This window comes from Oncorhynchus mykiss, unplaced genomic scaffold, assembly GCF_013265735.2.
Source record: "Oncorhynchus mykiss isolate Arlee unplaced genomic scaffold, USDA_OmykA_1.1 un_scaffold_719, whole genome shotgun sequence".
Taxonomy (NCBI): domain Eukaryota; kingdom Metazoa; phylum Chordata; class Actinopteri; order Salmoniformes; family Salmonidae; genus Oncorhynchus; species Oncorhynchus mykiss.
In genome coordinates, this window is record NW_023494166.1 from 42926 (window position 1) to 55016 (window position 12091).

Genomic DNA, 12091 nt, shown 5'->3' on the forward strand with positions numbered 1-12091 from the left:
CCATTGGTGGGGGGGGGGGGGGGGGGGGGGGGGGGCGATGTCATCCTATGAGGGCGTAGCCATGGAAGCCAAAATAATGTCTCAAGAAGCACCTGCTTTCAATATCCACTGCTCAAAAAAATAAAGGGAGCACTAAAATAACACATCCTAGATCTGAATGAATAAAATATTCTTATTAAATACTTTTTTCTTTACATGGTTGAATGTGCTGACAACAAAATCACACGGTACCTAATGGCAGTCAGGCTACCTCTGGCGAGCACATGGAGGGCTGTCCGGCCCCCCAAAGAAATGCCACCCCACACCATGACTGACCCACCGCCAAACCGGTCATACTGGAGGATGTTGGAGGCAGCAGAACGTTCTCAACGGTGTCTCCAGACTCTGTCACATGTGTTCAGTGTGAACCTGCTTTCATCTGTGAAGAGCACAGGGCGCCAGTGGCGAATTTGCCAATCTTGGTGTTCTCTGGCAAATGCCAAACGTCCTGCATGGTGTTGGGCTGTAAGCACAAACCCCACCTGTGGACGTCAGGCCCTCATACCTCCCTCATGGAGTCTGTTTCTGACCGTTTGAGCAGACACATGCACATTTGTGGCCTGCTGGAGGTCATTTTGCAGGGCTCTGGCAGTGCTCCTCCTGCTCCTCCTTGCACAAAGGCGGAGGTAGCGGTCCTGCTGCTGGGTTGTTGCCCTCCTACGGCCTCCTCCACGTCTCCTGATGTACTGGCCTGTCTCCTGGTAGTGCCTCCATGCTCTGGATACTACGCTGACAGACACAGCAAACCTTCTTCCACAGCTCGCATTGATGTGTCATCCTGGATGAGCTGCACTACCTGAGCCACTTGTGTGGGTTGTAGACTCCGTCTCATGCTACCACTAGAGTGAAAGCACCGCCAGCATTCAAAAGGGACCAAAACATCAGCCAGGAAGCATAGGAACTGAGAAGTGGTCTGTGGTCACCACCTGCAGAACCACTCCTTTATTGGGGGTGTCTTGCTAATTGCCTATAATTTCCACCTGTTGTCTATTCCATTTGCACAACAGCATGTCAAATGTATTGTCAATCATTGTTGCTTTCTAAGTGGACAGTTTGATTTCACAGAAGTGTGATTGACTTGGAGTTACATTGTGTTGTTTAAGTGTTCCCTTTATTTTTTTGAGCAGTGTAATTTGTATCCCTCATTTACTCCACGTGTTTCCTTTATTTTGGCAGTTACATGGATGTTCTTAATAATTTAAACTAGTACTAGAGCATTAAGACTGGTACTAAAGCATTAAGACTGGTACTAGAGCATTAAGACTGGTACTAGAGCATTAAGACTGGTACTAGAGCATTAAGACTTGTACTAGAGCATTAAGACTTGTACTAGAGCATTAAGACTTGTACTAGCGCATTAAGACTGGTACTAGAGCATTAAGACTGGTACTAGAACATTAAGACTGGTACTAGAGCATTAAGACTTGTACTAGAGCATTAAGACTTGTACTAGAGCATTAAGACTTGTACTAGAGCATTAAGACTTGTACTAGAGCATTAAGACTGGTACTAGAGAATTAAGACTGGTACTAGAGCATTAAGACTTGTACTAGAGCATTAAGACTTGTACTAGAGCATTAAGACTTGTACTGGAGCATTAAGACTGGTACTAGAGCATTAAGACTGGTACTAGAGCATTAAGACTTGTACTAGAGCATTAAGACTTGTACTGGAGCATTAAGACTGGTACTAGAGCATTAAGACTGGTTCTAGAGCATTAAGACTTGTACTAGAGCATTAAGACTTGTACTAGAGCATTAAGACTGGTACTAGAGCATCAAGACTTGTACTAGAGCATTAAGACTGGTACTAGAGCATTCAGACTGGTACTAGAGCATTAAGACTGGTACTAGAGCATTAAGACTGGTTCTAGAGCATTAAGACTGGTACTAGAGCATTAAGACTGGTTCTAGAGCATTAAGACTGGTTCTAGAGCATTAAGACTGGTTCTAGAGCATTAAGACTGGTACTAGAGCATTAAGACTGGTTCTAGAGCATTACGACTGGTACTGGAGCATTAAGACTGGTACTAGAGCATTAAGAATTGTACTAAAGCATTAAGACATGTACTAGAGCATTAAGACTGGTACTAGAGCATTAAGACTGGTACTAGAGCATTAAGACTTGTAGTAGAGCGTTAAGACTGGTACTAGATCATTAAGACTTGTACTAGAGCATTAAGACTTGTACTAGGGCATTAAGACTTGTTGAGGGACCTAACTTGATGTTATATCGGGTTTTAAGTCATCAATAATATATAGTAATATATTTTACATATAAACTAGAAGTACTAGAGCATTAAGACTTGTTGAGGGACCTAACTTGATGTTATATCTGGTTTTAAGTCATCAATAATATATAGTAATATATTTTACAGTACATGTGATGCTAATGTTCTTCAGATGGATGTGACATGGTCTCAGGGGAAGGACGCTCTACAGTAATGCACCTAATTCGCTATTGTTCCATTCCTGTGGTAATAAGTAAGGACGGCTGTCTGATCCAGTCCTGTCGCACCACGTGAGCGTGAGAGCTCCACTCCGCTCCTCCGCTGCGCCTCAGGCTCTCCTCTTCTACCTTTTCCTTCTCTTGTACTTTAGTCTGTACATTTTTTGCTTTGTCTGTCCTCTGAATACTTCTCTCCTCCTCTCATCCTCTCATCCTCTCTACTCCTTTCTCATCCTCTCCTTCTCCCCTCTCCTTCCCTCCTCTCCTCTTCCCCTCTCCTCCACTCTTCCACTCTCCTCCTTTCTTCCCCTCTCCTTCTCGCCTCCTCTCTCCTTCCCTCCTCTCCTCTTCCCCTCTCCTCCTCTCTTCCACTCTCCTCCTCTCTTCCCCTCTCCTTCTCCCCTCCTCTCTCCTTCCCTTCTCTTCTTCTCCCCTCTCCTTCCCTCCTCTCCTCTTCCCCTCTCCTCCACTCTTCCACTCTCCTCCTTTCTTCCCCTCTCCTTCTCGCCTCCTCTCTCCTTCCCTCCTCTCCTCTTCCCCTCTCCTCTTCTCTTCCCCTCTCCTTCTCCCCTCCTCTCTCCTTCCCTTCTCTTCTTCTCCCCTCTCCTTCCCTCCTCTCCTCTTCCCCTCTCCTCCACTCTTCCACTCTCCTCCTTTCTTCCCCTCTCCTTCTCGCCTCCTCTCTCCTTCCCTCCTCTCCTCTTCCCCTCTCCTCTTCTCTTCCGCTCCACTCCTCTTTTCTCCTCTCACCTTAATCCCTCCCCTCTTTCCCTCCTCTAACTTCTAGTCCTGTTCCTCTTCTTAATCACATTTTATCTTCCCATATATAATACCTCAGCTCCTCTGTTCTCCACTCTTCTCTTTCTCTCTTCCTCCTGTTTTACGCCTGTCTCTTTCTGTGTTAGTGTGGTGGAGTCAGGGCTAAGCAGGCCAAGGCAGCACTGTGTGCAGGCTAGTCAGAAACGATCACACAGCAGGAGAGAGGAGAGGAGAGGAGAGGAGAGGAGAGGAGAGGAGAGGAGAGGAGGTTAGTATGTGGGGAAAGGAGGAGAGGAGAGGAGGTTAGTATGTGGGGAAAGGAGGAGAGGGGGAGAGGGAGAGGAACAGGAGAGAAGTGCAGAGGAGAGAACAGGGAACTGGTGAGGTTTAATCCCTGGCACCCCTCCCTTCCCATCCTTTACACAAACGTTCCTAATGTAGACAACAGCTACCCCTGCTGGCGAGGAGGTGTAGTGGGAGAACTGAATGTTTTCACCTTCAACAACTCAACAATGACAACAACAGTCTACTGCAATCCTCCAATATTTGCTGTTGTTATTCAGAGCTCTCGAGGACAGTGTCTTCAGACAGGAGAAAGGTTGAATGGAGAATAGATCCTGTTAGACTGTTTCAACTTGTTCAGAAGGATGTCTGTCTGTTTGGCCCTTCTTTTCCTCTTGGCCTGTGTTGGTGTATCTAACTGTGTGTGTGTGTGTGTGTGTGTGGCGTGTGTGTGTGTGTGTGTGGCGTGTGTGTCCATGCAATGCCCTAACCCTCTCTCTCCTCCCTCTCTCCCTCTCTCTCTCTCCCTCTCTCTCTCTCTCTCTCTCTCTCTCTCTCTCTCTCTCTCAGCAATGGACCCTGGTATGGGTGTAACGGTGTACGCTGGCCTGGTGGGGGCGCTGTTACTGTGTGTGGTGCTGGTGCTGTGTGTGGGGGTGTTGGCATACCGACGCAACTGTCGCCATCTCCACGGCGATATCACTGACTCCTCCTCCGCCCTCACCACAGCCTTCCAGCCCGGCAACTATAAACCACCCAGACAGGGTGAGTCCACCACGGTTTGCTGTCTCGTGTCGTCTAGGTTAGACATCTGGTTCCACGTGGATAGTTCTCTCTGCTTTCTAAAAACCAGACAGCCTATTCTCCTACTTTGATCTTAAATCCGTTTCTACCTGTCTCTCTTCCTCAGTCTGTTCTTTCAATTCTTTTTAATCACCTTTTTTTTTAGCTGTTTTTGATCTCCAAACTTGTATATCAGCTAGTAGTTTGTCTACACCTCAGTTTGCTCCTAACTACCTCAGTTTGCTCCTAACTACCTCAGTTTGCTCCTAACTACCTCAGTTTGCTCCTAACTACCTCAGTTTGCTCCTAACTACCTCAGTTTGCTCCTAACTACCTCAGTTTGTTCCTAACTACCTCAGTTTGCTCCTAACTACCTCAGTTTGCTCCTAACTACCTCAGTTTGCTCCTAACTACCTCAGTTTGCTCCTAACTACCTCAGTTTGTTCCTAACTACCTCAGTTTGCTCCTAACCACCTCAGTTTGTTCCTAACCACCTCAGTTTGTGAAACACTACCCCAGTTTGCTCCTAACTACCTGTTTGCTCCTAACTACCTCAGTTTGCTCCTAACTACCTCAGTTTGTGAAACACTACCTCAGTTTGTTCCTAACCACCTCAGTTTGCTCCTAACTACCTCAGTTTGTTCCTAACTACCTCAGTTTGTTCCTAACCACCTCAGTTTGTGAAACACTACCTCAGTTTGTTCCTAACTACCTCAGTTTGCTCCTAACTACCTCAGTTTGTTCCTAACCACCTCAGTTTGTGAAACACTACCTCAGTTTGTTCCTAACTACCTCAGTCTGTTCCTAACCACCTCAGTTTGTTCCTAACCACCTCAGTTTGTGAAACACTACCTCAGTTTGTTCCTAACCACCTCAGTTTGCTCCTAACTACCTCAGTTTGTTCCTAACCACCTCAGTTTGTGAAACACTACCTCAGTTTGTTCCTAACCACCTCAGTTTGCTCCTAACTACCTCAGTTTGTTCCTAACTACCTCAGTTTGTGAAACACTACCTCAGTTTGTTCCTAACCACCTCAGTTTGCTCCTAACTACCTCAGTTTGTTCCTAACCACCTCAGTTTGCTCCTAACTACCTCAGTCTGCTCCTAACCACCTCAGTTTGTGAAACACTACCTCAGTTTGTTCCTAACTACCTCAGTTTGCTCCTAACTACCTCAGTTTGCTCGTAACTACCTCAGTTTGCTCCTAACTACCTCAGTTTGCTCCTAACTACCTCAGTTTGTTCCTAACTACCTCAGTTTGCTCGTAACTACCTCAGTTTGCTCCTAACTACCTCAGTTTGCTCCTAACTACCTCAGTTTGCTCCTAAGCTTTCTAAACTAGACCACTAATTATCTTACTTTGATCTTCAAGTAATCAATATAATCAATATATTCTCATCCATTACCTGTCTCTCTCTCCTCAACATGTTGTTGTTTACCTGGTTGTCTGTGATCTCTGGACCTGGCTATCCACTGCTACCAAAACTCCACTCCTCCCGCAGACAACCCTCACCTCCTCCACCCCTCTGCGCCCCCAGACCTGACAGCCACAGCGTGTACCTTCAGGGATCCTCTCTTCTCCCTGCAGCAGGGTGCCAACGATGGTCACCACAAGATCCCCATGACAACCTCTCCCCTGCTGGACCCCCTTCCCAGCCTTAAGATCAAAGTGAGTGTGTGTGTGTGTGTGTGTGTGTGTGTGTGTGTGTGTGTGTGTGTGTGTGTGTGTGTGTGTGTGTGTGTGTGTGTGTTCGTGTGTGTGTGTGCGTGCGTGCGTTTGAATTCAGGTCAATCAAATGTATTTATAAAGCCATTTTTACATCAGCAAAGTGCTTTAGACCCCAAGCAGAAGCAGAGTGACTAAGAAAAACATGTTGACATTTTATGGTATAATAGTCATATTTGGTGTATGTTTGGTGTATGGTGTATGGGTTATATGGTGTATGGTGTATGGGTTGTATGGTGTTTAATCGATGGTGTATGGTGTATGGGTTGTATGGTGTATGGTGTATGGTGTTTAATCGATGGTGTATGATGTATGGTGTGTGGTTGGTGTATGGTGTATGGGTTATATGGTGTGTGGTGTGTGGTATATAGTGTATGGTGTATGGTGAATGGTGTATGTTTGATGTGTGGTGAATGGTGTATGTTTGGTGTATGGTGTGTGTTTGATGTGTGGTGAATGGTGTATGTTTGATGTGTGGTGAATGGTGTATGTTTGATGTGTGGTGAATGGTGTATGTTTGGTGTATGGTGAATGGTGTATGTTTGGTGGGTGGTGAATGGTGTATGTTTGGTGTATGGTGAATGGTGTATGTTTGGTGGGTGGTGAATGGTGTATGTTTGGTGTATGGTGAATGGTGTATGTTTGGTGTATGGTGAATGGTGTATGGTGTGTGGTGTATGTTTGGTGTATAATGAATTTTGTATGGTGTATGGTGTATGTTTGATGTGTGGTGAATGGTGTATGTTTGATGTGTGGTGAATGGTGTATGTTTGATGTGTGGTGAATGGTGTATGTTTGGTGTATGGTGAATGGTGTATGTTTGGTGGGTGGTGAATGGTGTATGTTTGATGTGTGGTGTATGTTTGATGTGTGGTGTATGGTGTATGTTTGATGTGTGGTGAATGGTGTATGTTTGGTGTGTGGTGAATGGTGTATGTATGGTGTGTGGTGTATGTTTGATGTGTGGTGAATGGTGTATGTTTGATGTGTGGTGAATGGTGTATGTTTGGTGTGTGGTGAATGGTGTATGTTTATGTGTGGTGTATGTTTGATGTGTGGTGTATGGTGTATGTTTGATGTGTGGTGAATGGTGTATGTTTGGTGTGTGGTGAATGGTGTATGTATGGTGTGTGGTGTATGTTTGATGTGTGGTGAATGGTGTATGTTTGATGTGTGGTGTATGTTTGATGTGTGGTGAATGTTTGATGTGTGGTGTATGTTTGATGTGTGGTGAATGGTGTATGTTTGATGTATGGTGTGTGGTGTATGTTTGATGTATGGTGTATGTTTGATGTATGGTGTATGGTGTATGTTTGATGTGTGGTGTATGTTTGATGTATGGTGTATGTTTGATGTATGGTGTATGGTGTATGTTTGATGTGTGGTGTATGTTTGATGTATGGTGTATGGTGTATGTTTGATGTGTGGTGTATGTTTGATGTGTGGTGTATGTTTGATGTGTGGTGTATGGTGTGTGGTGTATGTTTGATGTGTGGTGTATGTTTGATGTGTGGTGTATGGTGTATGTTTGATGTGTGGTGAATGGTGTATGTTTGGTGTGTGGTGAATGGTGTATGTATGGTGTGTGGTGTATGTTTGATGTGTGGTGAATGGTGTATGTTTGATGTGTGGTGAATGGTGTATGTTTGGTGTGTGGTGAATGGTGTATGTTTATGTGTGGTGTATGTTTGATGTGTGGTGTATGGTGTATGTTTGATGTGTGGTGAATGGTGTATGTTTGGTGTGTGGTGAATGGTGTATGTATGGTGTGTGGTGTATGTTTGATGTGTGGTGAATGGTGTATGTTTGATGTGTGGTGTATGTTTGATGTGTGGTGAATGTTTGATGTGTGGTGTATGTTTGATGTGTGGTGAATGGTGTATGTTTGATGTATGGTGTGTGGTGTATGTTTGATGTATGGTGTATGTTTGATGTATGGTGTATGGTGTATGTTTGATGTGTGGTGTATGTTTGATGTATGGTGTATGTTTGATGTATGGTGTATGGTGTATGTTTGATGTGTGGTGTATGTTTGATGTATGGTGTATGGTGTATGTTTGATGTATGGTGTGTGGTGAATGGTGTATGTTTGATGTGTGGTGTATGTTTGATGTATGGTGTATGGTGTATGTTTGATGTGTGGTGTATGTTTGATGTGTGGTGTATGTTTGATGTGTGGTGTATGGTGTGTGGTGTATGTTTGATGTGTGGTGTATGGTGTGTGTTTGATGTGTGGTGTATGGTGTGTGTTTGATGTGTGGTGAATGGTGTATGTTTGGTGTATATTTGTGAACTCATACAAATGAAAAGAAGCCATTTTGATTTAATACATTTAATATTATTTATCCAACGTTAACCAGCTGTCTTCATCAGGTTTTCAGACATGTTTTAATTACATATTCGTAAACTCAATAATTCAATAAGTTGTACTGTGAATGAAACAGCAATGAATGAACGCACTGAAAACGCTATACATTGAAATGGTAACACTTTACCCACAGCCTGTTTCAGCATTTATAATGTCCTATTTTAAGGCTTATAATACATACTGAACAAAAAATAGAAACGCATCATGTAAAGTGTTGATCCCATGTTTCATGATGTTCTATACTCATGGCTGTGCCCCTGCCCAGCCTAGGGCTGAATTAACCACACACACACACAGAAGCTATTAACTAATAAACTGATCTAAACCTCTCTCTCTCTTTCCCTCTGCTTTTCTCTTTCTCTCCCTCCGTCTCTCTCCTCTCTCCTCTTTCTGCCTCTCTTTGTCTCTCCTCCTCTCTGTATCTCTTCTCTCCCTTCCTCTCTCTCCTTCTATTTCTTTCCTCTGTCTCCTCTCCTCTCTTCCCCCTCTCTATCTTCTCTCCTCGCTGAATATCTTCTCTCTCTCTCTCTCTCTCTCTCTCTCTTTCCCATCTTTCTCTCCTCTCTCCTCTCTCCTCTCGCCCCTGCCCAATCATGTGAAATCCATAGATTAGGGCCGAATTAATTCATTTCAATCGACTGATTTCCTTATATGAACTGTAACTCAGTAAAAATCGTGTAAATTGTTACATGTATTATTTTTTAGTTCAGTGTATATTGTTTTTTTTCTCTCTCAAATAAAGATGTACAACTCATCTAACCTGTCATCCCTGGAGTTACCAGCAGAGGGCCACAGCGACCCTGAGATCCTCAGCCTGAAACATGTTGGCATGGGGGTCACCATGGTACGGGACAGGTAAGATACACACACATCTCCAACACAGTTTATATTGACTGCTATGTGTGTGTGGTAAAACTCTGAACTTGAATGTGACCTTGACAGAGACGTGCACCATACACTGTCCAGAGAGCCTGGTCACAGCACCTCTGTAACCCTGGGCAACCTGGGGGGACGCCTTGCCATCCCTAACACAGGTAGGCTACACACAGTCATATCATACAGACACACACAAACACAAACAGGTAACACATTGTCATACACACACTTTCTCTCTCTCTCTCTCTCTCTCTCTCTCTCTCTCTCTCTCTCTCTCTCTTTCCGCTCTCTCTCTCTCCTCTCTCTCTCCTCTCTCCTCTCTCTCCTCTCTTCTCTCTATCTCTCTCTCTCTCTCCTCTCTCTCTCTCTTTCCCCTCTCTCTCTCCTCTCTCCTCTCTCTCTCTCTCCTCTCTCCTCTCTCTCTCGCTAATCTCCCCCCTCTCTCCTCCCCTCTCCCCCCTCTCTCCTCCTCTCTCCTCTTTCTCTCTCCTCTCTCTCTCTCCTCTCCCCCCCTCTCTCTCCTCTCCTCTCTCCCCTCTCCCCCCTCTCTCCTCCTCTCTCCTCTCTCTCTCTCTCCTCTCTCTCTCTCTCTTTCCCCTCTCTCTCTCTCCTCTCTCTCTCCTCTCTCCTCTCTCTCTCTCCTCTCTCTCTCTCTCTCTCTCTCTCTCTCTCCTCTCCCCCTCTCTCTCCTCCCCTCTCCCCCTCTCTCCTCTCCCCCCTCTCTCCTCCTTTCTCCTCTCTCTCTCCTCCCCTCTCCCCCTCTCTCCTCTCTCTAGGTGTGAGTCTGTTGGTTCCACCAGGTACTATTCCTCAGGGGAAGTTCTATGAGATCTACCTCACCATCAACAAGTGGGAGAAAACCATGTAAGTAAACTAGACTCATCCAAGGTCACCTCCCCTTGTACCTACACACAGACACACACAGTGGTAGTGGGCGTGGCCAATGGTCTGGATTTAGAGGCCCTCCCCTTGTACCTACACACAGACACACACAGTGGTAGTGGGCGTGGCCAATGGTCCGGATTTAGAGGCCCTCCCCTTGTACCTACACACAGACACACACAGTGGTAGTGGGCGTGGCCAATGGTCCGGATTTAGAGGCCCTCCCCTTGTACCTACACACAGACACACACAGTGGTAGTGGGCGTGGCCAATGGTCCGGATTTAGAGGCCCTACCCTTGTACCTACACACAGACACACACAGTGGTAGTGGGCGTGGCCAATGGTCCGGATTTAGAGGCCCTCCCCTTGTACCTACACACAGACACACACAGTGGTAGTGGGCGTGGCCAATGGTCCGGATTTAGAGGCCCTCCCCTTGTACCTACACACAGACACACACAGTGGTAGTGGGCGTGGCCAATGGTCCGGATTTAGAGGCCCTCCTCTTGTACCTACACACAGACACACACAGTGGTAGTGGGCGTGGCCAATGGTCCGGATTTAGAGGCCCTCCCCTTGTACCTACACACAGACACACACAGTGGTAGTGGGCGTGGCCAATGGTCCGGATTTAGAGGCCCTCCTCTTGTACCTACACACAGACACACACAGTGGTAGTGGGCGTGGCCAATGGTCCGGATTTAGAGGCCCTCCTCTTGGCCGCAGAGACAACATTTTGCTGTTTTAAAGCTAATTTACTGCAATTCTACACATGTTGACATGGTCCAGAGACAACATTTTACAGTTTTAAAACGAGTTTCCTTTAAATTCTACACATTTTGCCATTAAGCTTCTGTCTTGTTCCTATGCTATCAGAGTGACATTTGGGGATATTTTAGATTCTCCCCTGACTGTTCACTTTTTAATTAGTTGATTGTTAGATCTCAAACATGATATTATTGAGCAATATATTTCTCCCAATGTTTATTTTTGTATCATACATCATAACAAATATGAATAAATCAGTGGGCGGTCATGATTTTTTGCGCCGATGCTAAATGCGTATATTTAGGGAATAGGGTGCTATTTGGGATTTTAAAGTTGATTTTTGACCGTGATTTTCAGCAGTGGTGGAAAGTACTTATGTTAAAATACTTTAAAGTATTTATTAAAGTCATTTTGGGGGGGGGGGGGGGGTATCTGTACTTTACTATTTATATTTTTTGACAACTTTTACTTTTACTTCACTTACATTCCTAAAGAAAATAAAGTACTTTTAACTTTTAAAATAAAGTACTTTTAACTTTTAACTTTTAAAATAAAGTACTTTTAACTTTTAGCTTTTAAAATAAAGTACTTTTAACTTTTAACTTTTAAAATAAAGTACTTTTAACTTTTAAGATAAAGTACTTCTAACTTTTAAGATAAATTACTTTTAACTTTTAAGATAAAGTACTTCTAACTTTTAACTTTTAAAATAAAGTACTTTTAACTTTTAACTTTTAAAATAAAGTACTTTTAACTTTTAACTTTTAAAAGAAAGTACTTTTAACTTTTAACTTTTAAAATAAAGTACTTTTAACTTTTAACTTTTAAAATAAAGTACTTTTAACTTTTAAAATAAAGTACTTTTAACTTTTAACTTTTAAAATAAAGTACTTTTAACTTTTAAAATAAAGTACTTTTAACTTTTAACTTTTAAAATAAAGTACTTTTAACTTTTAACTTTTAAAATAAAGTACTTTTAACTTTTAACTTTTAAAATAAAGTACTTTTAACTTTTAAAATAAAGTACTTTTAACTTTTAACTTTTTTAAATAAAGTACTTTTAACGTACATTTTCCCTGTCACCCAAAAGTACTCGTTACATTTTGACAGGAAAATGGTCAGATGCACACACGTATCAAGAAAACATCCTTGGTCATCC

At 43.7% G+C, this 12091-nt stretch overlaps 1 protein-coding gene across 1 annotated transcript in view; it reads left to right on the forward strand.

Moving 5' to 3' along the window:
* The window catches only part of LOC110512585 (netrin receptor UNC5B), a 34390-nt gene extending 24224 nt beyond the window's left edge, over positions 1 to 10166 (forward strand). The window contains exons 9-13 of the mRNA XM_036974596.1: positions 4099 to 4293; positions 5814 to 5980; positions 9148 to 9260; positions 9348 to 9439; positions 10058 to 10166. Coding sequence (XP_036830491.1) covers positions 4099 to 4293; positions 5814 to 5980; positions 9148 to 9260; positions 9348 to 9439; positions 10058 to 10149 — 659 coding nt within the window. The 3' untranslated portion in view covers positions 10150 to 10166. The remainder of the gene's footprint in view (positions 1 to 4098; positions 4294 to 5813; positions 5981 to 9147; positions 9261 to 9347; positions 9440 to 10057) is intronic.
* Positions 10167 to 12091: the final 1925 nt, after the last annotated feature.